Here is a 27,769-nt window from a genome sequence, read left to right on the forward strand (position 1 = left end):
CTGAACCGTATCTGTAGCTCTCCGAAGAGAGCTGTATGGGTACGCACTAAGTGGACAAGTAGTCTAACAGAATGCCCGTGAATAGAAATAGCCCCATATAATGGTTGCTCTGTAAGAAAATGGATGGTGTTAACTGCCAGTGTGGCGGGATCAGCGGAGGACATGGCCGACTAACCACAAAGACCACCAAGCTCGACTGCACGACCTCGGCATTCCAACTCAAGAGTTGCCAAAATATGTGGAGTGATACCCCGCAGCAACCAATGAGAAAGTATAGGGTACCGTTTCCGTTGAGAAGACCCGCGAGCACAGAAAGCGCGACAAAGGCAGCCCCAAAAACAGCGGTGATCCCCCAGATATGTGGGCCGAAAAGGCGTGCCGTCAATTTAATCCCCACTTTCATGTCATCGTCCCTGTTTTGAGCTCCGTACATGGTGTCCAGCATGATAATCCACCTGTTAAAGTGGCCATTAGAGCAAAGATTAATTCAACCGAAGTTCAAGTTGTACGCACGATATTGTACTCGCCGTCAAGACCTGAAGCAGAAGGATCGTTAGAGGTGTGAATTCACTGCCTGCTAGAGATGCCCATGCGACAATGCACCCCCAGCTACCGCCTACGCCTGCAGGTCATCCTCAGTTTTCTGCTTATAAAAATGTTCAGCCCGTATGACCCACCTAACCAGAATTGCGGCCACCACGTCCAATGTTTCATCTGCGGATAGAGAAAACCCAACGGCAAAGAAGATACCATGTACCAGAACCTGTGAGTTTTAAAATGAGTAGCACGTTTAAAGCTCTGAAAGGTCCGTTACTCACGCCATCCGATTGGTATAGGAAATAGCGACAAATGTTAGTGCTAGCAGGGCCAGAAATAACACAAAGGCCTCGATAACCGATACAGTGCCAGTGACGAGAGGTCGATCTCAGGTACGTTCTTGAAGGGATCCTTAGGATAACACGGTGAATATGGAGCTAAAGACTGACCAACTCGACCGTCTAGATCTCTGTCGCACATATCATTCCAAATGCAGAACGCACTGTGATAGAGGGTTGCCACGAGCATGAATATCACTGCATGCTTGAACACGATATATCTGGGGCTGTGTAAGTTGCAAGCGGCCATAGCTAACCCCCATCCTGGAGTCACCGTATTGTCAGACTTTTCTAAGTAGATGTCGAACGGGTGGACAGACCGTAAGGCCAGAAGACCAACAAGCTACCAAATGGGAATTTATGCAGGCGCGTCAAGCGTACAAGCTCATACGCTCGCCCGGCAGCGGAGGCAGCTGAATCGCCTTTGTTCTTCTCAGGATACATTGTGGTTGCGGGCATGGCAGATACTATTGAGCCTCCCGTGGAGCTGCCAGTGAGGACTGTTAAATGCGCGTGCACCTAGATGTCGGTTTGGCTTGCTGCTGTTCCTAGCCGGAGCCGTTCTTTAGAATGGCTTCGAAATACATTCTAGTAAGTGCGGCCGTAGCAGTGAGCCCGTGTCTCCCATGACGAGACTCGTGCACTGGTAATGGTCACCTTCCAGACAGTGCCTGGAACTTGAGAGCTTGAGAATGGGCTGCCGGCTGTCTGATTCAAGTTCATGTGCTTGCTGTCCAAGAGCACGGTGTTCAACGGCGTGAGAGGTCATACCAAGGCAAAAGAGCTGTCTGCTCTGAACTTGGACATGGAGGTTCCGCAAGCCGTTTACAAGCCTGTGGACATTGGAGACGAATCCCCGAGGTGCGATAATCGATCAGCGGGAGCAGGCCTGGCGAGGGCTGGAGCTCATGCCTTGGGCAAATATCTGTGAACAAAAGATGCCAAATTAGATCCAACGTCTTTACGCAATTCGAGCACAATCTCTGGGGTTTTCTAGCGATGCCCGTGATGAGATTGAACTCACGGCAGTGGCAGCAGCGGCGGCGCATCGATGTATTAACATCTATCGCCGTACTTCTGAGCAGACTCGCACCGCAGCTACGCATGCAGAGACCCTATCTCGGTCACTAAACAGCCAAAATCAATCGAACATCTGCATCAGGGCAGAACTCATACATGTGCCACATCAGCTTTCCATACCAGTTGAATTAAGGACGCCTTCCTGCACACCCATCTGTTCGCAGCCACAGATTGGAGGCAAGATTTTGACATCCAACGTAGTGTTGAACAAGGGCTGCGGTCTCGCCGTCGACAATTCCTTCGAGCGGAAGATGATGCGTGATGGATACCGGAGAGAATTACGGCGGTTGGTGGCAGGACTTGTGGGCGCCAAGGCTCTTTCCATATCGTCATCACGTCTCCCATGCCAACAGCGCGGCGCGCTAGCAATCGGATGGCTTGTCAACAAGGTTTGATGGATAAATCTGGTCTGTGGGTATCTCGATATATGTGATTAGTATACACGCATTTGTGGCGCCAACATGGGCCGCATTGCCGCTCACGTCACTATACACGAGACAAATCAAAAGATCTTTTCGGCTGAAAGAGGCACGAAAAGAGCTTAACAACATTTTCTAAAAATAGCCCAACCCTTTCAGCAGAAAAGATGTGAGAAACTTTCAGCGTAAATAGTACCAAAATGAGGAGCATTATTTTGGAAATGTTTCATAGTGCAAAAGCCATATATTTGTGATGCAAAGAGCAATGACAATATCTACACTGCTTACAGATGGACCTAGGGCATCTATTTCCACCTGTATAGGCGCAAAAGTTTCTCTTTGCATCACAAATACTGTATATGGCCTTTTCACCAAAGGTATTTCCAAAAATAGTGCTCCTTCTTTTAGTACTATTTCCACTGAAGATTTTTTGTGTCTTCTTCACTGAAAGAGTGAGGTTATTTTCAGAAAATGGTGTCGAACTCTTTTCATGCCTCTTTTAGCCAAAAAGACATCCTAATTTGTCTCGTGTATGCCCTAACGAATGTGCTGCACATGTGCATGAATGTCCGCCTGCTCCAAGCACCCCATGCTCTGAACTTCTGCTCCCCGTCTTGGCAAAAAACATTTCCTGATCAGGCGACTAGCAAATCTCGACTCTCACTGCCAAATTATCACGGCCAACAATGTTCCAAGCGCAACCTGGTTGTTGTTAACTTGTTTACCTGGTGAGATTACACTCAGAATGACGTTCTTCGATCCTGTGGGGCGAACTAAGTCAGCTACAGTGTCTAATTGTTTGCTGTCTTGCTGAGAGCCAGCTGCCGAGTCATTTGATAACTGGAGGACCACCAGCTTTGTGTCTTTCCAGGTATGATCCACGGAAGCGGCGCTGATTACCAGTCCTCAGCCTCTCTGCTCTATGCAATTACATAAACAACACCCCCCTTTACTGCTCTGCATCACTTTGCAAATTCTTCGGCGCGTTCACGCTTGCCAAATTGCTTTGCGGTTGCCATATGCATGCACGGTGGTCCAGAGGACCCCAATCATACCCAGAGCTCTGGTCACTTGGGGACGAGATTCTGGGTCAGTGCCTCGGTCTTTCTTTAATCTATCATAAGGCCTGTTACCCTAGTGATAGGGTCCTTTCTCTTGCACGTTCGGGGAAAGACTGTGCCCCAGGCCCAAACTATCTGTCGAACACACTCAGCGTCGGTATTTGAGTTTAACCAGGTCGAATGGCGCCTTTGGTACAATCAGGAAAATGTCTGAACGACTTGGTGTCGCCTGTGCATTTTGAACCTGGACCGACGTGCCTTGGGTACGTTATCTCCAAACTAGATTCCAACAACACCCAAGGTGCGAGTGCAGATTTCCGTACTGGGCATCGGCATCAGGGCGAATGTATGCACCTCAGAATTTCAGGTTTGTGCCGAAAACGTAACAGCGAATCGGACCTGGTACTATGATTGATATTGTGAAATGGACATCGAACCACCATCATCCGGCACGCGGCTTTTCCGCCTGGCTTCGGGCGATGTTTGCGAGGGCAGTTTAAAATTGCTTAGGGACTAATTCAGGCCCTCTGGAAAAGTATAACGCCCAATCACCACCATGTCCGAGCCCTCAGCACGCAGTAACAATGCTGACGTCTATTGCACATGCTTCATTTTCGCTACAATTGCGAAGCATCATATCTGACTATCTTTAGGTATGCAGTAAACCAATCCTGGAAGCCTCACTACCAGCAACAAGCTCGACTTCAAGTGTCCTATGCTACCTGATCGTGCCGTTAGGTCCTTGACTCAAATGGGTTTATTGGAGGCAAGGCACAGCCAAAAAAAGCCAGCAAGATTACGCGCTTTCATGGGAAATTATGCGCAGACGGCAGTAACAAACTTTGTATCCTAAATTGCGCTTATTGGACTTTCCCTGAAACGCACGAATACGGGGACACGCGACATGGAGACAAGCTCAAACCGTGATCTGATCATGACATGAGGTGCCCCCAAATTATGCCGTCAGATGCATGACAAACTGTAGAGCGAATCAAGGAGACCATCATTTATAAAGCGACGGTTGCGCACCCAAGGAATACTATTACCATTTGTTACTATATACCTATTACAGGCTGAGGTTGCAGCTACGTAAAAGTGTTAATTACAACAGAGATGAGAGATCATCAATCACTGGTCAGATCACAACAGCATGCCCGCTCGAGCATGCGGTGTGGCGGACACAGAAGAGGGGGTGTTAGTTTTGGAGATCGAGAGCAAACGGCATCTGCAAGACCTTTTGGGCTGGCAAGCGAGCAACTCTGTCTGTTCGCGATACAGCGTCCATCTGAGATTCCTCTCATGGCCCATCTTGCCAGTTGATACATACCCCGCTCAGTGCACATTTAGCAAACTCAAGTGGTCGTCTCTTCTGCTCGCTCCAACCATGCAAAGTTGACGGTGTCTTCTGCTGCGATCTACTCATCACCGAGGATACGGCTCATCCCGGACTGTGGCTATCTCATAGGGGGCATAAGCGTGAGCTAGCTACAACGAGGGATAGAATGTTTCAGGCTGCCTGGGCCAGTCGCTCCTGTCTCGAATATAGCTGCGTCAGGTTGTTATGACGGAGTGTAGCGCAGAATACTCACTCAATTTGCGGCCGTAGAAGGCACAATCGCCATTGCACGCGGAAGAGCGGAAAACACTGGCCTGTCGGAGTCTTCTTCAGTCGCATGTTCAATGTACCGCTGCACCGAACCGATGCTGACTCCTGTCAGCTCCTCCCGGCGTTTGGCCGACTGGACTGCCTCATGCTCGAAGCCTCTTCGATTCCGTCTCGTAGCTCTTCTGCCTTGCAGTGAATCGTCGGCGCTATCGTCTTCGGCTCTGAGTCACTCTGCTTGGCCATAGTCCAAAGGCTCGTCAGTATTCCAGAGGAAATCAGAGGGCACCCTGGAACTCGCGGAGAAGCGGAAGAAGTTGCTGAGCGTCGGAGCTGTTTTCGCTAGCGTCAATGGTGCGGTTGAGCTGGCGAAGATTTTGTGCTCAACCTTCGTCAGCTCAACCACTGCAGCGACAATGGAGGCTGTAAATAGTGTCGCCTGGTCGAGCTTTCAAGTATTGCCCTTGTCATTCGAGCTTATGGAATTGTCACCGTGTACTCAGTAAGGGCACTTGCGTAGGAGCCCTGTCGGCACGGGCCAAGATCAGGACCTCTGTGAAGAGATGCATTCAAATGCTTACCTCGTACACAAGACGATTTGCATGAATTAGGAGCTGTAGGGAATTTATGCCTAGAAGCGTACTTGCAGTTCCGATGTCAGACAGAGTCGTTGTCGAGTCGCATAATATCACAGCTTACCAAAAATAAAGGGCGCCTAGCACGGTATTTCTTGGGTTGCGTCGCATATGGTGAGTAAATGAGGGCAAAATGCAGGCTGTCTCTGAGCAGCACAGCAGAAATAAACAAAGTGATCCTGAACATCCGAAGAGCTGCGAAATTTCTCACTTTACGAGAATGACTGAGGTGTGTACGAAGTTAAGCTGGACGTAGTTCGGTAAGATTAACTATATAGCTGATGAAGGTAATTGCTTACGATATTTGTTCTCAGATAGGATTGTCCCAAGTGCTGCGAGTACAACCGCAGAGAACACACACCTCGTCCTCGAGCCCTGCCAGAGTGTGTACACACGCAGAGCGAAGAGTTCTAGGCAGAGATTCAGCCCAATTTAACTGCGGATATGATTGGCACTCACCCAAAACCAGGATGTTAACCAACAGCTATACAAGTAATTCCAAAGTGTAGTCCGGTCTACACTTTGTAGCAAGTGCAGCAGGTTCATAATAAAGATCTTAAAAATGAAAAAGCTAGAAAACGTAATGTACATCCGTAGAGCGATGCAATTGGATCAGCCTCTCCAGGCCTCTAGGTGTCAATGTACTCACGCTAGCTTCGTTTATTGAGCAGCATAACCTGCAGAAGTGTGCCTAGGACCATGAGCCACTGGATGGTCAGTAACAGCAGTGAAGTGACCATGAACTTCCTTCTCCATATTACTAAAATCTCCTGGTCGAGCGTTATGACAGTTTCGTAGGCTACGAGACTGACAATGAAAATTATTTAGCAGACTGCCATCAAGGATTACCAATGAGCTCGACACCAACGCGGCCTACGATTACCTCCACAATCAGATCAGACTGTAGCGAGAGCGGAACGATGTCAATCGCCCGAGGCAGGTTGCATGGGTGGTACGAGCAAGTGCCCCGAACCATTTGAAGGGGAAATAGACAAGCTGAGCAGGCTGTGCGGCGAATATCTGCTCGTTCTGCAGCAGGTCACAGCACAATTAAAGTCTTCGCAGCTAGCGTTTGGCCCCAGCCTTCAATGTGTCTTCGCCTGCGAGTCCGAACCCGCCTCACCATTCTAGCACCATACCATCACGATCCAGTAAACCTGCTAGAACTAATGCAGACGCACCAGATGAGATGTCTCATCTCCAAGGTACACATGCAGCCAGCATTCCCCGACAGATCTGCGGTGTACTCGTAATTAGAGCAAGACTAGGATGGATACCGCGCGCCAGACCACTGCACTCGCCCGCCTGGTAGTGTCCGCTCATCTACTACCAGCGTCGCAGCGTGCAGTGACAATGGGTGCAGGGTTATATACGTACACGTCAAATGCTCACATTTGTGGCGTCTACGGCTGTCTCTCTTCAGCCACCATCTCCATCCACCCACGCATCACCTCCATCGTCGCCAAGCTGGACGCTCTGCACTGCTGTTGAGTTGATAGGTTCTTCCGTTTGCGCGCTTTGTCCTTTGCGCGTGCGCGCCGCGCAGCCTTTTCACGGCTCCCTCTGGCACTTACCAACCCCGCATGGATAGCTAGCCAGCCTTGATGACGGTGACACTCTTGCTTCGACATCTCTACAACCCCAGGGCCCAGCAGCGCTCGACAGTGCTCGCCAAGGTGCTGTAGGATGTCCAAAGTCTCCGAACAAAAACAGGACGTCAATAGACAAAGACGTGATTATCCCGCTTGTAACGACGGCCTCGGCTGGACATAGGTGGTGGTAGGCGAGGAGAAGGGACTGGAGAGCAGTTAAGAGCGGGTTGTCTAGAGGACATAGGTGCGCATGCTACTTAAAGTCATGCACGCTCTGTTACTGATGTTACCCGGAGGCAGAGCCTATCGATACGCGCACAGCTTGACCTGAATAACTTTGTTTCATCTGCACGACCAGATTGTTCCGTATTTGCTCCGCACCAATCAGGCTGCCTACTTCCTATGGAGACGACCATGCGCTCCAAGACCTTATATCCCAGTTCCATAGGCGACGAACATCTCGGCGCACGGCCATACAGATCCACCCACCATGACCGGCGCACTCTCCAAGCTCTTCATCTTACGCCCAGTGCATCTCAGCAAATGCCAACACAAGCTGACCTTCGATGACCATGCATCTCTGCCGCACCTGTTCATCTTCATCTGGTCCTTCGTTGGCATCCCCGCATCGAAGAGTTCATTTCTATGTCAGCGTACGAGGCTGCCCGATGCGGGTCGTCAGACACACCGTGTTGATGTCGGTCTCCTCGCTATTGCGCTGTCGTGCAAGCGCGTGCATACAATCCGCTCCCCGTGGTCCTTTGGGTACCACATTGCCAGTGGCAAGGTGCGCCCACTGACGCCTCGTACTCCAGCCTCATCGCCTTTATCAACATTCGAAGCGACAGGCTGAACAGCGACGCTTCGTCGACCCGCATCGCGAGTCTCACAAGCTGCGCCGAGACAGCTCCATGTTGACAACGCTTTCTGGACATTTGTTGCCATGTTTGCGTTGGTATGGCTCCAGCATTACCAGGGCAGTCCGCGCACCTGCCGCCGCAATGATCACCAGTGATTCACCCGCTTGAAGATCGGGATATGGTTTGCTCGCTGCCGGCTTTTCTCCTCGAGTTGCTTCAATGCGCACAAAGACGGCACGAGCACGATCACATTCGATAGCACACTTCGTGCACTCGGGGTCTTGTCCGAGAGTGGGGCATGCCGCGGCACGCATCCGCGCGCTCGACAAGTGTGTACCCTCACTGGCCTGCCCCTCTGCCTCTCCGCAACGGCGGCGTGCACGACTACGGGATCTTCTGCCTGTTTGTCGTGCATGGCGGGGTGTTTTACGTCAGTTCGCCCTCCCATCATGATCTATCAGCCTCGACACTTTTGGAGCGCAAGTTCTGGCCGGCAAGAGGGAAAGTGTGGCATCATGACCTCGACTGAGGGCCAGTCGCGTGGAGGTACTTGTGCCTGCCACCATAAATTGTGACAGTTGACTTGTAAGCGGTCCGTAATATGCTCTGTCGCCTTGAGCACAACAATATATCACAGATGAGCTTTTTTGGAGACCTGGGGCCGGGCTCCTGCATGTTTGTTGTCGACAACTAAAGGCTGCTTCTCATGGCAGACTTCCGGCTATTACCTTCTGCTAGCAAAAGTTGGACACTGACTAGTCGCTATTCGGCTCAGACCAAACAGAGGGCCGCATATGCTTTAATTCTGGCCGCATTCGAGAGTTCGCTAGTCGCAGAGCGCCAGCTCTGCTGCGAGAAGCGCGGAAGACAGCTGACGAGCACTCGCCTTTGCTCCGCAGTGGTGTTCCTGCGCCGAACGCAGCCTCTACCACGTTAGACCATCCTGGGCCGCTCCTCTGTTAGGAAGAGAGGGGATTATATTGACACAAGTTTGGCCCACTATCGTCACGTCTGCCTTGATGAGAGTTGTCAGCCGCTTCTATTTACTTTTGGCTTGGTCATGGCATTCTTGTTTGCTTTGCTGATTGAATGTGCAGATTTAAGGGATGAAATGAAGGAGCCATGGCGAACGAAAGAATTGGCAGCCAGACACTTGCAGGACTTTAGAACGACGAGATACGATGTCGTGCCATTCACAGTGATAAATACATACTATATTTTCTACAGAGATTGCAGACAGCAGAGGAAAGATCGGAATGTGTGTTAAATGTGGGAATTGAAACACAATAACTTAAGACGTGGCTATCAGTGCCTCAACGTCGGTGTTGAACGGCACAGCAGTCGATAAATACCGGCGGCTACGGATTCATGGTACGACCGTCTATGAAAATCTGCTTAAATCGCGGCTATATCAGATTTTATTAATGGAGCGTAGAGCCGAATGCTTACCTAATCTGCATCCATGGAAGGTTCACTCATCAATGAGCACGGGAGAGCAGATGACCCAGCGTCGCATTCTTCACTTGCACGGCTAGTGTACTGCAGCACAGGAACGATACCGGCTCCTGTCGGCTCCTTCCAATGTGTAGTTGATGACCCGCATGCCGCTCGAGATCTTCTCCAAGTCTGTCTTGCAAATCGTCTGCTTCACGGTGACCGTCATCACCATCTTCGTCAGCTTCTCCCGGCTGATCATTGCTCAGAGGCTCTCCAATGTTTCCGAGAAAATCGGAGGGCACTCGAAAGCTCACAGAGAAGCGCAAAAAGTGTTGTGCATTGGAGTTATTGCCACTAACCTCAGTGGTGTGGTTGAGCTGGCGGAGGTTGAGGATAAAGTGCTGCACCAGTAAAGGAGGCTGTTGGGCATCGACACCTAATCAGTAACTGCCTCCGACATCTGGCTTACGGACCTATTACCATGTATTCGATGAAAGCGGCGGCATAGGAGCCCTGTTGGCGCAAAATCAGAACCTTTCCGGAACGATGCATTCAGACAAATACTTCATCCGTGAGATAAGTTGAGTACGTCAGGAGCTGTAGGATGCTTAGCACGAGAAGTGCGTTATGATCTCATATATTAGGCAGGGTTGCTGTAAAGTTGCGTGATGTTATAGCTCACAGAAAATAGAGAGTGCCTAATTGGTATCCCGTGAGTTGCATTGCATATGAGCAAGTAGAAAAGAGTGAAATGAAATACATACCGTCTCTGAGCAGCACGCTGGAAATAGACAACGTGAACTTAAGTTGTCGCATTGCCCGCCAGTGCGCAAATGACTTGACCCATGTCACTACAAAGACGACGATGTCAGAGGCAACTGCACTGCCTCTCGAAAGAACTTGAAGGATCACTGCAAGGATGTTCATAATGCGGTAAGAATAGGAAGTGAAGTGCAGCAAACATACATCTGGACAATACAGGCAACATCAAAATTAGCGGTTGCCATAGTAGGCCAGAACATACTCCGTGTTAAGATTCTGCGGTATGTTGACGAACTCGAGACATCCAACGAACTCTGGATTCTTGACGAAAACAGATGAGGTGCGTACCAGGAATAACTAGATGTAGGTCAGCAAGAGTTGGGCACATAGCTGATGGCTCACAATATTTGTTCCAACTGGAACCATCCCAAGCACGAGGACAGCTGCAGGAAAGGTATGTTTCATTCTCGAGCCTTGCCAGAGTGCGTATACATGCAGGGTGGAGAATGCTATGCAGATAATTAGTCTATTTTTGTGTGATTCGGCAGTGAATGTGCTTGGTGCTCACCCAAAATCAGGACCGTGACCGCCAAGTACACAAGTGTTATCAGTGTGTAACTTGGCTTACACCTTGTATCAGGTACAGTAGTTAATGAGAGCCCGAGAGCGTGGCGGAAAAAATGACACCCCTGTAAAGAGATACCATAAGCATCTGGAAACACTAGATTTGTTAATTAGTACCTTTCCTTGTCTTTTTGCAAGCTTTCTCACTAATTTTTGTTTTTTAGTTACTAATTGAAAGCTAGCTGCCTTTTTCTACACTAATAGCTTACTATTTGGCTACATATATACTAATAATTAACTAACTGACTGTTTGTATACTAACCATTAACTGACTGACTATTTTTATACTAGTCACCTACTAACTGACTTTTTTATACTAGTTATTGACTAACTGACTATTTGAATACTATATAGACACTGTGTAACTAATTGTAAGCTTTGTAATTTTTTTTGAATGCTAGTTATCTAACTCACTGAAAGACCACTATTCTGTTACTATAGCATTGATGTTTTTCTTTGTGCATGCCTTGTTAAACTTCTTCAGTGTCTAATAATGTTATATAAGTACTCATAACTATAACAAACATCACAAGCTACAGAACATTCATTTTGTGTCTGATTTCCCTTTTGAATTAGTTAACAAGTATACAGTGGGTCTTTTGCAGAGAGCATGTGACATTAAAACATCTCCCATGTGACTTGTGACCTAAGGCCTAATAAAAAAACTGTTGCTGTCAGGTGGTGGCACTGCAGGTGCAACTTGCACAGAAACTAGCAGCCAACTAACTGTGATGTGTAATATAGAGCCAGATAAAAAAACATGTCCAGTGGTGTGTGATGCATAACATTGCTACCATACATTCTTTTACAGTAACTGCAGCATACTATGTTTTGATATAAGTCCTTCAAATGTTTGTTGGAAGAATTGGCCTGGCAATAGCCAACAGTTACAAGTTTAATATTTCACCTTTATTACAGGTCACAAAGAAGTTTATTTGGTTGTGACACTTGAGGTTTGCCATTATGGGAAGCTATGCTCTTTCACAATTGCAGCATTTTGTAGCACTGCTAAGCATAATAGATTGCCGAAAAGCTATTTAAATATATATAAAAAAGGCAAATTTCAAATGGCCACATTAGTTTGCATTCAACACACACTGTTAACTTTTTCACAGTGTTCATGCAGTATCCATGGCCAAGCCTGTCTGAAATACTAGTAGGCTCTCTATTGACAGTCTCACCATTCTTTAGTGTGAGCTTAGTAGCAGAGGGTTAGCACATATTATCACAGACATGAAAAATATCACAGGTTACAGAGCTTTCATTCACTCATCCAAATCAGTGTATAATCATAGAACTATTTGGTATAACTATAAAACTACAATAAAGGTAAATGAGTATTGCAAACACTTTGAACCTAAGAACCATTACCTAAAACTGGTATATGGCCCTTCATTAAGAAATCCTTACTAGAGGCTAGTTTCCAGAATGTAAAGTCTGTATCTCAGCCATTTCTCTGTAGAACTGTATCAATATGAACTGATTAAAGTTGCTTAAGGCTGTATATTATATTCTTGCATTATAGTTATCATAACCTGAAGTTCTTTGTGCACTGTGAGACTCTGCTCTTAAACCTTCCACTTGTTGGCAAATTATCTTTTTACACTATTCAACAGAACTATCTAAGTTCCCCATAAGAGGGCAACTTGTAATCACTTCTGAGGATGCTTAGTCACATTGTAAGTACATGCTTTTTATACTGTTTCACCCATTGCCACATTGTTTATTCACCAGTTCAAGTGGTTGTGAGCTTGTTTGAATATTCTATTCTATTTTGCAAGATTTATCAAATATACTAAGCTTTAAGTTAAGCCTTTAACTCTAAGATGCTACCTTTACCTACTACAACCTGCCAAAGGAATTGAACTCTTCTTGGAGATATGGTAAGCCACAGGTAGAATACAATACAATACAGATTGGCTTTAGCTATACCAGCAGATTATAACTGAATCTAGTAGAGCAAGCACTATAGTATAACAAAAGCTAACAGTGCATTTAGACATTAAAGTATAAGTGCAACTTTGAGTATTGTTGTAAGTTCTTAGAAAATGCATATGAGAATATTCAAACACAGTATTAATGTTGGTCAGATGGCTCAGTGGTTAAAGTGTGGTTGGCTCCTCAGTGAGGTTGAGGGTTCAATTCCAGTGAAAACCCCGTCCGCCCGAAGCGACCGAGGACTGTCCGAGTCTATCGAAGATTAACTATTCTACCCCCAGCGACCTCAGAGAAATTAGCAGACGCCGGAGAAGCCCCGACGTCCGCGTCCGTCAGTTGCGTCTGTGGCCCATCAATGTTACCGTGGTCTTTGATGCGTCCATAAATGCCTCTCCAACGTGTTCAAACGCCACCGACTCTTTCCAGATCCAAATCCGAGTCTGAATGCGAGGGCTTTACACCAATGACTTCAATGTCCCGACACCGCCGACCGATGCCGCCAAACCGAAGTGGAAGTGCCCTATCCCACTTATATAAGGGCACACGTCTGACGATAGCACCGCGCCGCTCTCTTTCTGCTGCCCCCACCATGCCACCCGTCGTGCCCCGCATCCCTGTGGTCCCCATCCCGCTATCCAATCTGGCAAGAGGTGAGTATATGCGCATATACCAACACTGAAAGGCTGTATTGACATCAACTCATGCCTCTCGACCCTGCGTTGTACTCGACATCACAGGGACAGTCGAGCCAGTCGACATGCTGCCGCAAATATCCGGGGCGGGCTCAAGGTGCGTCTACGCTCGCTTTTTTGATAGCTGTGTCGTGCTCACGACAGCAATCAACAGACAAGTCCATTTCTGTTCATCATGTATATGTGCTCAGGACATGCTGGACCCTTATACCGCGCGATGGACGGCGGGTGGTCGCGGATGTCTTGCTTCTGGCGCTCGACCGACCGCATAACAATCCACGGTAGGCCGAGGAGGAACCCCGGAACACAGGAGGATCAGTAGGTGTAGAGTACAATGGACCTAGATTGTACCGAGCACATTTGTACATGTATGGGTAGCACAAAATATAATATCAATTTTACTCGAATTAAGCGCAAAGAATTGAGGGTGCGGCTCATGGAATTGCTCAAACCTGCCCGGTACTGTCCGGATCTACCCACAGTCAACCCATGTTTGTGCGGACACATTCTGATGGATTGGATAGACCTTAGGTCCCTTACTACAACACTCCACCATCCAGGTCGATCCCACGCTACCAACCAACTACAGGTCGACTCAGGTCGACCCAGATAGCGCCAGACGGACGAGGTTCTCACTGGGGTTCAATTTCCACCAAGGCCATTTGCAATAAATGGGTTCATTAAATGAATTGTGTGTTGGTGAGTGTTTAGAATGTGAAATTAGTTCTCTAAATGTTTTATTTTTGTTTTTGTTTACTATTTATTGCATTATATAACAGTATAGTAGGCTAGTTAATTAGATCAATAGTTGATTAGTGGATTAGAGAGCTGTTAGAGGTGACTAGTATGCAATTAGTGAGCAATTAGTAAGAAATTAGGTGTGGGACCAAGTATATTAGTGCTAGGACTACTAATTGACTACTACCCATACTAATTAGCATGATTAGTACTAATTAGTAATTTAGGCTTTTAGAGATGAGGTCAGCCTATTTTTATCATCAAGCATAGGCATGCTCACACCAAATAGATTTATCATCAGGCAGTACAATTGCCAGAATGGGGCCCAGGATCATGAGCCACCGTGTGATTAGCAGCAGCAGCGATGCGGCTGTGAACTTCCTTCTCCACACTGCCACAATCTCTTGGTCAAGTGTTATTAAAAAATCATAGACTACAAGGCCTAAGAATAACAATCTTTCAGCAGATTATCACTGAGGAATAGCGATCATGATGAGGCAACGTACACAGTAGTGAATAAGTGACATAGTTTAATGTTAGGCTGGATACATAGCTTGTGCGTCAGAGTATGTGTGCGGCTTCGGGGGAGAGAGCGTGTACTTTTCTTGTACCTCCTGCCTTGTGTCTTTGTTTGACTGAGCCATGTCGCCTGTGATGTGAGAAGATACTGGCTGGTGAACTCACATCATGCTATATACCTTATGGCATATGCAGTGCTGTGGTGCACTTCACTGCCAATCACCCAATGCTGGTCAGCGTATAGAAAGTACTTTTAATGGAAGCAGGCATTTCAAGCTATCGGAGAGACAGATGGATATGCTAAACATCGTAGATAGACTAGCCGTGGACACAGTGATATCAAAGAGGCGGTGCATGTCACAGTAAGACTTTGATAAAGACAGGATATACATCGTCAAACTCAGGGCTTGGAGATAACAGACATTTGACACGGATCAAGAGATGTGCATGGTCAAGAAAATGCAGAGACCTCACGGACGTAAACTTTGTAGCGTCTGTGGAACAGCATCACGTGGCTGTAAATGAGCACCAGCACGACATAGCTACTGGACCTAGGCCTCGTCCCCTCACATGCTCACAGAACTACAGAGTCGAATGTCATTGTCCTCCTCCGCAATGATGCTGTGCGCTACAGGAGCCAACCTCCCTCCCGAGATGCTCTCCCGCATTCTCTACTACCTCACTCCTCCTAGCGCATGCAAGGATTGCGCGAGCCACTCATTCGAGCTCTCGCGGAAAGAATATGTGTGCTTGAAGAGTGGACTTGCTGCACCCAGCCTTGTATGCAAGCACTGGTCGGAGGCGATCAGGCCTCTCCTCTTCTCAAGACTCGATTTGCATAGCGCAGAAGACGTACGTATGTTACAGAACGTCATTGATGGTCCCTGATTCCAGACGTCATCTCTATCGGGTGCAATTTAGCTTGTGAATATACATGAGGAGGCTGCTCCGACGAAGCCTACATGGCTCCATCATGTCCATTGGCTGACATCTTGACTTCGAGAAACACTGTTCCACTGTTACGTCAAGAGCCCTACAGATGGTTCTCATTCGATGATCAGCCACCGAGATGTGTTCCGTTCATTGCCCAGGGTGCCCCCACCCTCCAGCCTGCGACTCACCACCCTTGTGCTCAGAGAACTACAATTTGCGAGTGCGATGGAGCTCGCGCTGCTCGTTGACAGCTTCCCATCCCTCCAGCTTCTTGTTTGCGACCAACTGACCTTCCTTGACCCGTCACCTGTTGTCCAGTCCCGCAGGAGTCTGTGAAGACTTTTGTCACCTCGCTTCGAATGCCAAGTATTGCAATGCGACTCGGAGGAAATACCGCTTTCTGCAAAAGCCGCACTTGCCTCTGACGTCCTCTCGATTGCCACCTGCGTCGGCCTCAACGTCAACACATGGGACGCCGTTCTTCATGCACTACTCGCTTTGGCACCTGGAACATTTCAAGCTGTATGCGTAAAAATCCTGCAACCCGAGGACAAATCGCTCAGTATGTCTTCTAATCAGTTCAGAGACTGGATCTTGTGCTAAATGTCCCCTATCAGAGGAGGCACACATTATTCTTAGACCAAGCAAGAACGCCATAGTCTCGTTTCGTGGCAGTTATATCTGCGCCAGAATTGGGATATGCCAGGCGAGTGCAGCCAAGGTATTGAGCCTCCATCCGCATTCATCGACTGTATCGATCTCTGGCTTTCACTCCCTGAAGCCCAGGCCGATGAATTCCCTTGTTTTGACGCCTTCCAGACAATTGTCGATGCTCCACTCTTTGACTGTCTTTGTTTTCAGAGTGATACATTGGATAGCCCGCCGTGCAAGACCTTGAAAACGATCCTGTGCTCCGTCTTGCAGGGGACACAGTTGGACTGGGCTCTCAAGTCACACAAACTCAACTTCGCATTTCCTGGTTCCCAGGGTTACCGTGTCCTCAGCAGTTAAGACATTCTATCCCTGCAAGTGAGCTCGGAATACACTATCGACAACATCTTGATCACTCTCGATGCCGCTGAACAAGCCGAGTGGATTATTCGTAATGTTCATGGAAAGGGCGAAAAATACCTGGAGGAGCTTGTAGCCGTGCGCGCGAGCGGGCCATCGACAGGCACGAGTTCTGGGACAGTGACTGGGCCATCTGCTCCAAAGGAAGCCTAGAGCAAAGCGGCTGAGCGGTTCGAGGTGTGTTTATGGTCTGTGCTCATCTCTCTGCAGGCAGCTGATCAGTGTTTTATAGCTGCCAACATCGTCAAGGCGCAGTGTTTGAGAGGATCAAGGATAGGATATGGCTGGTGGGCAAAGCAGGGCAGAGACGCCGGTGGTGCAGAGGTGGTGGCTAGGACGTTGGCACATGTAGGGAATCTGTTACTGGGACAGAACTGCTTCACAGTGATGTCTCTCAGAAAGTCAGGTTGTATCTACCTTTGTAATACGAGGACATGTGTACAGTATGGGTAACAGCATTCCATAGAGCTAACGAGATTTTCGGCCCATTGGCAGAGTTATTGGATGAACTTCGAAGTACAATGACAATAAGAACTAGACAAACTGAGCGTGTGCAACAGCGATCAGGAAGTGCAAATGAACTGAATGTCTACATGATAAAATATTGTGGAACCAGCGATGGACAACAGGGCAGCGACGTCAAGACTAGGAGCCCGCATTCCAGACCATTGATACATTTCACTGTACCGTCGGCACAAACACAAGTTCGCACTTCTTGGCAGCCTAATACGGTACCTGCCACATTTCTGTCAACACTTCATCTTTGCTCATCAACGTACGAATGGGCACATACATGTCAGAACTGGACGACTACATGTACGGACCATATGGGGATACATCACACGATCACCATTATCTTGTAGTAATACAATAGACATTATTTATTTGTGCCTAGTCCAAGATTATTATTGATCTTTATTTTGATGCTGATAAGATCCAAGCTGATATATTCACCTGAATTAGTAAGATCGGCAAGAAGCGCAAAAATAGGCCGTCTTAGATTATGTTGACATTTTCAACGTTGAGCAAGCATGGTGAAAAGCTCACAGAACAGCGTGGGGCATGGTATGCCAACGCGTCTATAATCATGTTCAGAGACAAGCTGTGTCGGCGCCAGAGAGTGCAAAGCTCAAGCGCCACAAAGTCCTCACATAAGCGCCAGTAGACCTTTTCCATGACCACGACTCTAGTTTTACACTAAATTTTTGGCGTGCTTGACTTCTACACAGCTTTGCCTTAAGTTTAGCTTGGAATGCTCCAGATCGCTAAATGGCGTTCGAATCTGGCTTCTCGCCGGGCGGAGAGCACGCAACGCAACACGAATCGTCGAGAAGAAGAGGAGGAGCTGCACTATAAATCGATCTTCGGATGTTGGAGATGGCTAGGTGATTATAGTAAGTTTTGATGTTTCTCTAGGTTAGTTCAGTTTACTTAGAAGAATACGTCGTGAAGACACGCTCAACTACGCCTTTCCCATCGACCGCGCTCCGCCGGAGGTCCTGGCTGAAATCTTCCACTGGTACATCCTCATGGCATACATCGACGGCCCCAAGACTGACTTCCCCCATCCAAAACCATACTGCTGGCTGGTGGTCAGGCACATCTGTCGCAGCTGGCGAAAGATTGCGCTCGAATACCCGGTGCTGTCAAGTTATATTTGTATCACTTCGCTGAGATGTGTTCAAGACATGCTGCACAAATCTGGAGATGCCCCGCTATATATATACGAGCCCATACACCCCGGGCCTCCAGAGCATAAAGCAGCACGCAGACTTGTGCTGGACCACATGCGACGCATCGTCTCGGCACAACTCCTGCTCCCCGGTTGTATCCCCGATCCCATCCCACCATCGCTTCCTACCACAACAATGCAAAGAGAAGTTAAATCAATCGCTCGTTCTCTTACTATCTACCAGTGGACTATCCCGGCTGACGAGCGCCCAGCCTTCTCGCATTACGATTTCCCTCATCTCGAGGATTTCTCGTGCTTGATTAGCAATCTCATACTATTCAGCAGAATGTTAGGCTCAAGCTTGCGTCGACTGGAGCTCTACAGATGCACTCCGTCGTCATGTCATGATCACCTCCTAGGCTTGCTCGGCCGGCTGACACAGCTAGAAGAACTGGTGCTGAGGCACGCATTCTTTGATGACGCATTACCCACGGGTGGCACTAGCGCTGCTGCAACCCGACCCCTTGTCCCTGTATCACTCCCACGGCTACGCATCCTCATGGTCCGAGACGAAGGTCCCCATGTACTGGTCGTTGTTCTCGGTCACCTCATTTATCCAGCCTCCACGTCGGTGTTCCTTCGTTTTTCAAATGTGCCGGGTACCTTTGACGTGCGAACGGCGGAAACACTTCTCTCACATTTCAGAAGCTCGAACAACATGCTATACGCCATCCCTCATCCCCAATCTGTCTTCATATCCAGACGACGCACCACTGAGCTGGAGCTCCACTTCTGGCAAGACCACCTTAGTATTCACGAGCTCCGAGAGGAACAGAAGACTGGGCGGTCGCCATCCTTCAGCTTTTGCTGCCCAAATGCCGATGAGGCTTTTCTTGCCGCGTTTTTGATGCTAGCTCCTCTGAGCAACGTCAAGACCGCCTTGCTCGTAGAACCTGTTGTCTCAGGGACCTTACCTTGGGGCAACATCTTGCTTTCGCTATCTGCCGTAGAGGAGCTGGGTTTCGAATATGAAACCTTCCCCAATCTCGGCGTAAACACAGTCCCAGACTCCCAAGTCGCCTCTGGAGACAAGACCGAGCCCGCGTTGCCTTTCAGTCTGAAGAGCGTACACGCATGGGAGCGCCACCATCTACATTCGGTGCTGCCTCCTGCAGAGTTGCATTCGCTTTCGATGCTTCATCATGCAGTGCGAACGCTTATGACTCGCAGCCAGCCAGCGTCTTCAAGGTTCGGATCGGTGCAGGACGTAGCGATACAACGCCATACCCTCGACTTCCACGAGCACGACGATGGAGTTTGTCGGTGTGAAGATCGCATCTTCTTTAACACTCACCCGGAGGCCTGGCATGCGTATTTGACATCAGAAATATCTAGGGACCCTAACCCACCTCAGTCCAAATCTTGGTTCGCTTCTTTTGCTGCTCGTATACACAGATCTATAGTACCTACCTGTATCATAGACTAGATATCGAATATCTCCCATTTGTGTTTGTGTATCTGTCGAGTAGAATTCGAGCCCAGCCTAGATGGTCGTCGTGCGGGCCCGAAGTTGCGGCAGACCATGCATTATTTCGCGCCGGATGCCAGGCGCGCGCCTGAAATCTCGCTCTTTCGAACCACTACCACCATTGACTCAGTGCCTGCCTGGTCATAGGCCTATCACGTATGAGCTTCGATCTCTCTGGACTATGGAGGTTGTGGAAGCGTGATAAGCAGAGAGTATCACGCGAGAAATCAAGTGAGGCAGGTCACTGTGCAACCAGCGACGAACCAAACTATGATCTTATGTTCGGCTCGCTGAGAGCGACCGGAGGCCTAGGTAAGTAGGAATAGCTCTCTCATGTAGAACGTGCTCACAGGTATAAAAAGATAGACCCTCTCGATTCCGGATGCAGGATCTACCACCCGAACTGCTGGCGGAAGTCTTCTACTGCTACATCTCGCTGATTGAACATGCCCGCGGACACGCCGAACGCCCTCCCACACCGTACGCATGGCTCGTCATCAGGCATGTTTGTCGGGCATGGCGAGTGGTCGCGCTCGTTTATCCCCGGCTGTCCTGTCGCATTCATGTCTCTACACCCGAGTGTGTGCAGGATATGCTGGATCGGTCTGGAACGACGCCGCTGTTCATTGATGATGTCTCGGATCGCAAGACAGTATCTCGCATCGAAGCGCAGTGTCGAGTGTTCGCCCATCTCGACCGAATCGTATGGGCGCAGACGTCGCTGTACTGTACTACCCCGATGCCATGCACCCAGCGCCCTATAGTATCCATGCTAGAGACCATCTTCATTAAGCCCAGGATGCCCGGATTCTCGTCCCCATTGTTTCCGGGATACACCTTTCCTCACCTACAGAACTTTACCAGTCACTGGATGGACCTGCGTTCATTCTACAAACTTCTTCCGTCCGGGTTGCGCCGCCTCGCCATTGTGCGCGGATTGCCTGACACCGACACCTCTTTGGATGACTTCATCGCGCTCCTCAGCAACCTGCCTCAACTCGAAGAGCTCAGAGTACGAGACCTATTCTATGCTCCTGACCCACTGGCACCCGAGGATGTGCACATGCTGCTACCATTTTGCCAAACCGCCACGCTAAAGTGCTTGACTTCGCTCCACATAACCGATCAACTCTGTGAGAACGGCTCGCGGCTTCTCCACAGACTCGTTCATCCTGCATCCGCCAACGTCCGGCTAGATTTCGCGCACGTCTCCGAGAGCGTTCCATGCGTTCTTTCTCCAGCAATCCTCCTTACCAAATTTCACGCGAGCGACTGCAGCCCGCCACAATCACTGTCAATCTCTTCTTCGAATGACGAGGCCATCAATGTCTGCCTCTGGACGGAGCGCCTCTCGTCCGAAGAACTACGCGCAAAGCAAGAGAATGGCGACGATGCGTGCTTCGTCTTCAAGACGTGTGGCTCGCCCAGGCGTTTTGTCGCAGAGTTCGTACAAGGCCTCCCGCTGTCGCACGTCCGTTCTGCATATCTCTTCGAGCCTGATTCCCCGAGTGTGCTCCAATGGTGCGAGCTGTTCTCTCTCCTAGCATCCGTCGAGGAGCTCTGCATAGAGTGTGGGGTGTGGAATGACGCGGAGGCCGACCCTTCGAGATGCACGGAGGCTTCCTCACTGGACGATTTCCACTCGTTATTCCCCTCTCTTGTCGTCGCAAAGCTTCATCACCTGCCCAAATCATCCCAGCCCTGGCATGTGTACGACCGCAACACCGGTGATTTGCGCACCGTGGCCCTCCTCCTGCAGGCCCAGCAAGGACGCGAGGGGTGCTCAATTTTTGTGGAAGGCGAGCTGATAATGACGTCGTCGGCCTCTGCAAGTTCCGACGAGGATGCCTTCTCGTGCTGGGCCGACGACTTCCGACTTCCGGTTGACGGAGATCAATAAGTTATACGTGACCCATTCTACTCTTGTTCCTGTATAGCATTCTCTACATCTTGGTTGTCGTCTCAAGGAGCCAGTCTTCGCTATTCTCTCTGACCAGGCTCTTGGTCGTCCTTGTCATAGTTCCAGGCTAATAGTTGCTCTAGAGTATCCATATTATATATGTCACGTATGCTTCTTTCCTACAACTCATGCCTAATACCACAACTACTACTTTCTTTGTTCGTCTAGAAGGACAAATTTATATGATCACACGAACCTTTTGGCTTGCACCAAGCCTGGCAGCTTCCTGCAGTAGTTGCCGCAAAATCACCACGGCTGATCGATGTCGAACGCGTCAAATATTGAAGCACTCAAGCCGGCCGGCGCGCCGGCTGCTGTTGGCCGCCCTGAAGTCGGCCTCTCTAGGTTGTAAGAGATATCCTGCCTCAGTTATCCGTTGTACTGCCTTGATATATGCATACGCATTGGCAAGGATCTAATCTCTCGGAAACTACAATATCATATTTTGAGAGCAAGCGAGAGTAGAGCTACGAATATTATGCTGAAGCAATTGCCCACAAGACAAGGCATAGATCGCCACGCCATAGACGCACTAAGACGCACTCTCATTGGCCAGCGATTTCTCCCGCGAAGCGCCCGCTCTCCCCTAGTCTCGACGTCTTTCAGCTCTTCCTCTCAGAGTGCCCCACGCCCAGTCGACCGAAGGCTGGCGGTGTGTGGCGTCTTCTTTCTAGTTCTCAATTCTCCCCTTGTGTGATGTTCACTTCAATCCTCTTTGCCAGTGTTACGCACGGGTCTCTCTCTCGTGTTGTTTTCGGTACTTAACCGATGTACAATACATCTGTCAAGCGGAAACTCTCCAAGATGGCCGATCAGCGGGATGGCAACTGTTCGTATTGGCACATACCTAAACTCGGAGCGCTTGCGCTTGAGGACGCGGCCTGTTCTTGACATCCACTCCTGCTGACCAGTTTCGCCTAAGCACAACATGTCTACCGTTCTCTCCGCGCTACGCAAGCATTGGAGGCGCGGAGAGTATCAAATTCTCCACGAGCGACCCGGGGCGACTAAAATACAGTATTCCTCCGCTCCGGATGACCGCTCCAGTATTCGCAATGCACCAAACGATAACGCCATGTTCGGCTCGCTTAGGGCTGAGAGTATTGGTACAGAATTTTGTTTTCGCATGATGAACGTCTTTCTAACCAGCTCAAGGTGCCTGGCCCTCACTATCCCGAATCCAGGATCTACCGCCCGAGTTGCTGGCAGAGATATTCTACCGCTACATCCTGCTAATGCTGCACACCTGCGCGCGTGTCGGAGACCCTAGTCCATACGCATGGCTCGTCATTAGGCACGTTTGCAGAGCGTGGCGAGCCGTGGCACTCGCCTATCCGCGTCTGTCTAGTTATATCTATCAAACTCGGAAGCTGGCGTGCGTTCAGGACATGCTCGACCGCTCTGGGACAGCGCCTTTATACGTGTATGACATCGAAGATGACCGGAAACAATTTAGTATGGAAGCACAGAGGCAAATGCTCCACCACCTGGACCGTATCGTTTCCGCACGGATTGCGGTGCACGACTCCATCCCTACGCCGAACCCGCAGGGGTCCCAGTACCCGGCAGTATCGATCTTGAAGACCGTCTCGATTCATGCTGAATCCAATATCACGCTCTCGGATCCTCTGTTTCCGGGATGGGTTTTTCCCCATCTTCAGGACTTTACCGGCCGGAAGATTAGCCTGTCCTCCTTCCGCACTCTCCTTCCGCCAGGACTACGCCGCCTCTCCCTTAATCATTGTTTACCTATTCTCTTGTTAGACGACCTCATCTCCCTTCTCAAAGACTTGCACCAACTCGAAGAGCTAGTCGTTCGGGACACGTTCACCGTATCCGTCCCGTTCGAAAGCAAACGGGGAACGCTCCCGTTTCGCCACTCCGCCACGCTGCAGTGTCTTAAGCTGCTTGAGGTGCGGAACCATTGCCATGTGAGAGGGTCGCTCCTCCTCCGCCGACTCGTCTACCCCAGATCTGCTAGCGTCAGGCTATCATTTATAGGCTCACTCGAAGACCCCTCGTACAACTCGGAGCTTCTAGTCAATTCATTCCTTGCTAGATTCAACTTCGCGGACTGCAATCCATTCATCTATTGTGGTGAATGCGACCGGTCCATCGACTGCCCCTTGCCTCAGTCTATGGCGATCGTGTCCACGATTGATGAAAAGCTCCGCGTGCGTCTGTGGACGGAGCGTCTGTCGCTCGAGGAACTACAGGCAAAGAGTGACACGAGGGACACCGCATGCTTCTGCTTCGACATGACTTCCCCTCCTGCATCTTTTCTCCCCGCTTTCCTGCAACGGCTCCCTTTGACCGACATTCGCTCCGCGCTCCTCGCTGAGCCAGGGATTACCGGGGCACTTCCGTGGCGCGAGCTGTTTCCCCTGCTGCCGTCCCTCGAGGGGCTTTCCATACAGTTCGCGAGGTGGCCTAGTCTGGAATATGATATCTGGAAAAGCGCAGGATACTTCGTGCAGGACTCTCCTCGCTCGCTATTTCCTGCTCTTACCGTCGCTCAGCTCAAGAACCTGTACTTTGCGATGCGGCATGAAGACGTGGCTAACACCCACTACATCTCGGACCTGCACATCCTTGCACATCTCCTGCAGAGCGAGAAAATGCGTCTGGTGCTTGCACGAGGCAAGCTGATAAAGATCTGGACTACCTCCCTGGATTTTGGATTGGAGAGGGAGATGCATCTGGAAGATGACTTCTTGTAGATGTATCACGAGGAGGTTATCAAGGGTGTTATTGGACAAAAAGAAATTCTCACATTCACACCGGCCGCAAATTTTTGTTTTTGATGTGCGTCTAAGGTTATGCGTGCGTATTCGTGCACGATGATGCGCGTTTGGTCACTAACGTGCGCTAACGTGCACGAAAGCTCACGTTTGTGCACCTTCGTGCACTTTCGTGCACGAAAGTGTGCATTTGACGAACTACACATTCATGTTATCACAATTCATTTTCACTAGATGTTTACTTTCGCGCACCTTCGCGCACCTTCGCGCACTTTCGTGCACTCGAAGATTCAAATGAGATGCATAATCACAAAAATGAAAACCAATTGTCAGCTTACACGAAACTGAATAATAAGTTGAGTGCACGAATGCGCACGAACGCGCACACATTAGCGCCATCGCCAATCTCAAATCAGGGCGTAACCAAAACCAAAGCTCAGCGGCATGCACGATCGTGTGCGTTTGTGCGCTTTCGTGCGCGATCGTGCACGTTCGTCTAGTTTCGTGCACGATCATGTACGTTCGCCCACTTTCGTGAGCTTTCGTGCGCGTTCGTGCACGTTTGTTCACTTTTGCGCACCCTTGTCCGCCAAACTGTGAGTACAGTCTGCACCAATTCCAAACTCTTTTTTTTTTGTCCAATAGCAACCTTCATAGGAGGTGCACAGCAATCAGCATAATGTGCCTTCCGCAGTTTTCCGCGCAACGCCGTTCGCAGCGTGGTTTTCGTCTCGAGGCGCCAGTCTTCGTCGGTCGCTCCGAGTGGGCTCTTGACTGGGCTTCTTCGGGTATTAATCATGTGGTTATGGTCCCTGCAAGCCCTCATGAGGATATTTTCGCGTGCTAAGGTGACGACCCCCGATGACACCACATTACCATTGCGACCCATCTTACCACGAACACATTGTTCTTGTCCTTGCATATTAGTCGCTACATCTTGGCTGTTCGTCTCAGTCGCTCTAGAATACTCATATTATGTACGCCACATCTGTTTCTTTTCTACAATTGGTGTCTGCCAGCACTACTACTACTTTCTTGCGTTGTCTAGAGGGATAATGTATATAATTACACCGTGGCGAGGATTTTCGCCCGCCTGCAGGAATAACATAGAACCACCATCGAACGCTTGAAACTCTAGAGTGTCCTCAGCCCTATCAAGCTGAGTCGCATGTCAATCGCGCCACAAACTCGTCCTCATTGGGCGCCAAACGCGCTGATAAACATCGTCCTCGCGTCCGTATGCAATGTGTCGAGATCGCTTGTGAATGTTGCTTTATGTCGGTGCGGTGTCGACCGAGGCCGGCGAGCGGCATAAACACGTGCCGACTGACGCGGTGCCATCACCGAGCGGTTGTGCCAGCTGCAAAACTCGAATTCAACATTCACGGCGAAAAGTGAACAGACCACTGTTACTATAAACATGATGGAAAGAAAGGATCTCTCTGGGCAGTTTATAAAGGTCTCTGAACCTGATCCCCATGTTCTGCTCGTCGAGTTGTCGCGGTACGTCCAGTGTTGCCTTGCTCAGAGCCATGCCTAAGCTTCAGTTCACAATACTTTGGCAGGACTCCGGTCAATGCTTTCCATGGAACGTGAGTCCTTCAATACGGCTGTTACCGTGGAATTGATGACGTAATTCTGTTGACAGATACTGGGCAGAGTTCGGTCGCGTCTTTGACAATATAAGCAAAAACCCTGGTGTTCGCGCTGTCGTCCTCGCCTCTGCTTTACCTAAGTTGTTCTCAGCTGGATTGGACTGTACGCTCTCGCATCTAAACGTAGTCATTTTCTGACAGCTCATCGTGTTCTAGTCGGTGGACTAAATGCCATAAACTCTTTCGACAAAGACCCGGGGCGGAAGGCATTACAGATTCGCGCATTCTGTATGCAATTCCAGGATGCCATCGCAGCGACTGAAAGGTGTCCAGTTCCTGTCATCGTGGCAGTACACGGTGTCGCCTACGGACTTGCTATCGACATGGTGTCCGCTTGTGATGTGCGGTACGCCGCAGAGGACGCCCGATTCTCAATCAAGGTGGGCATCCCGTCGTATGTCTCTCAAACTATAACTCATTCAGGGTCTATCCAGGAAGTCGATATTGGTTTGGCAGCGGATATCGGTACGCTGGCGCGACTACCGAAGATTGCCGGAAACCAGAGCTTGGTGCACGAACTCGCGTTCACGGCCAGGGACTTTACTGCTCCTGAGGCCCTGCAGATGGGTCTTATCTCAAAGGTTGTACCTGGTAGTCGCGATCAAGTGATTGCTGCCGCTCTGCAGACCGCCAAGGTTATCGCGCAGAAATCGCCGATTGCTATTCTCGGGACAAAACGTGTCCTCCAGCACGCTAGAGACCATACGTGGGTCAAACTCAGCCAGCGTGTTCTGCTTATCTAACGGATCGATGCCCTGCCTTCTAGCGTTCAGAGCAACTTAGAATATGTCGCGACCTGGAACGGTGCGATGCTTCAGAGCTCGGTAAGTTGAGAAGTGCTTTTCGCTACCTTTAATAACATCGTCTAATCGACGGCTTTACATGAATAGGATACTTTTTCTGCGCTGAAGGGTGCGATGGAGAAGAAATCCGCGACGTTTCCCAACCTCGGCAAGCCGCCGACCGCAAAGCTTTGACCACATGTTCTTCGGCTGCTGTCACGAAGCGGGATCAGTCTAGACGCAGAGTTCTTACGCGGATATCACAGTCCAATCGCACTTTCTAAAGAGAACACGCGTATGTGAAACCCTGAACGCAGCTTATGCCTGGCGAAGGCATGTTGTCCTCGTGCTAAACACGGACATTAACGAGCGATATGGCCACGATCCGCAGGCAGTTCATGGAACACGGTACTTATGTAGCTCGACTGGGGCTGTCTAGTTCATTGGACAGCTTCTGTGTTAAGTTGCAGTCGCAAACCTTGTGCGGTAGACGTATATAAATTTGGCGTATTGCGCTATGCGTCTAGTACGAGTCCCCAGCGACTAGCAACGCCTGCGGCCGCAGGTGGGCGTATTAGGCGATCTGGCCGCG

General features: G+C 49.5%; 7 protein-coding genes across 7 annotated transcripts; 6 read left to right on the forward strand and 1 right to left on the reverse strand.

Annotated features, from left to right (window-relative positions):
- Positions 1-46: 46 nt before the first annotated feature.
- Positions 47-1,319, reverse strand: PHACADRAFT_85003 (uncharacterized protein; the record flags this gene model as incomplete). The annotated part of the gene is made up of 7 exons (XM_007389715.1): positions 47-109; positions 176-455; positions 514-622; positions 678-763; positions 819-924; positions 987-1,139; positions 1,196-1,319. The coding sequence occupies 7 exons, from the start codon at positions 1,317-1,319 to the stop codon at positions 47-49; spliced, it is 921 nt and encodes a 306-aa protein (XP_007389777.1).
- A 6,436-nt stretch (positions 1,320-7,755) lies between these two features.
- PHACADRAFT_189447 (uncharacterized protein) lies at positions 7,756-8,118 on the forward strand (the record flags this gene model as incomplete). Its single annotated transcript, XM_007389716.1, has 1 exon — positions 7,756-8,118. The coding sequence occupies one exon, from the start codon at positions 7,756-7,758 to the stop codon at positions 8,116-8,118; it is 363 nt and encodes a 120-aa protein (XP_007389778.1).
- Positions 8,119-13,348: 5,230 nt separating this feature from the next.
- On the forward strand, positions 13,349-13,587 carry PHACADRAFT_246165 (uncharacterized protein; the record flags this gene model as incomplete). Its single annotated transcript, XM_007389717.1, has 1 exon — positions 13,349-13,587. A coding segment is annotated over one exon (192 nt), but the record flags the coding sequence as incomplete, so codon positions are not given.
- A 5,720-nt stretch (positions 13,588-19,307) lies between these two features.
- PHACADRAFT_246166 (uncharacterized protein) lies at positions 19,308-20,011 on the forward strand. Its single transcript, XM_007389718.1, has one exon. The coding sequence runs from the start codon at positions 19,419-19,421 to the stop codon at positions 19,995-19,997; it is 579 nt and encodes a 192-aa protein (XP_007389780.1). The 5' UTR covers positions 19,308-19,418; the 3' UTR covers positions 19,998-20,011.
- Positions 20,012-20,412: 401 nt separating this feature from the next.
- PHACADRAFT_70827 (uncharacterized protein) lies at positions 20,413-21,720 on the forward strand (the record flags this gene model as incomplete). The annotated part of the gene is made up of 1 exon (XM_007389719.1): positions 20,413-21,720. A coding segment is annotated over one exon (1,308 nt), but the record flags the coding sequence as incomplete, so codon positions are not given.
- A 1,207-nt stretch (positions 21,721-22,927) lies between these two features.
- Positions 22,928-24,719, forward strand: PHACADRAFT_189449 (uncharacterized protein; the record flags this gene model as incomplete). Its single annotated transcript, XM_007389720.1, has 2 exons — positions 22,928-23,105; positions 23,155-24,719. The coding sequence occupies 2 exons, from the start codon at positions 22,928-22,930 to the stop codon at positions 24,717-24,719; spliced, it is 1,743 nt and encodes a 580-aa protein (XP_007389782.1).
- A 1,412-nt stretch (positions 24,720-26,131) lies between these two features.
- Positions 26,132-27,410, forward strand: PHACADRAFT_246170 (uncharacterized protein). Its single transcript, XM_007389721.1, has 7 exons — positions 26,132-26,243; positions 26,306-26,332; positions 26,389-26,498; positions 26,552-26,775; positions 26,830-27,101; positions 27,162-27,219; positions 27,286-27,410. Exons 1-7 carry the CDS (start codon positions 26,161-26,163, stop codon positions 27,370-27,372), a joined length of 861 nt encoding a protein of 286 aa, XP_007389783.1. The 5' UTR covers positions 26,132-26,160; the 3' UTR covers positions 27,373-27,410.
- Positions 27,411-27,769: the final 359 nt, after the last annotated feature.

Source organism: Phanerochaete carnosa (assembly GCF_000300595.1).
Source record: "Phanerochaete carnosa HHB-10118-sp unplaced genomic scaffold PHACAscaffold_1, whole genome shotgun sequence".
Classification (NCBI taxonomy): domain Eukaryota; kingdom Fungi; phylum Basidiomycota; class Agaricomycetes; order Polyporales; family Phanerochaetaceae; genus Phanerochaete; species Phanerochaete carnosa.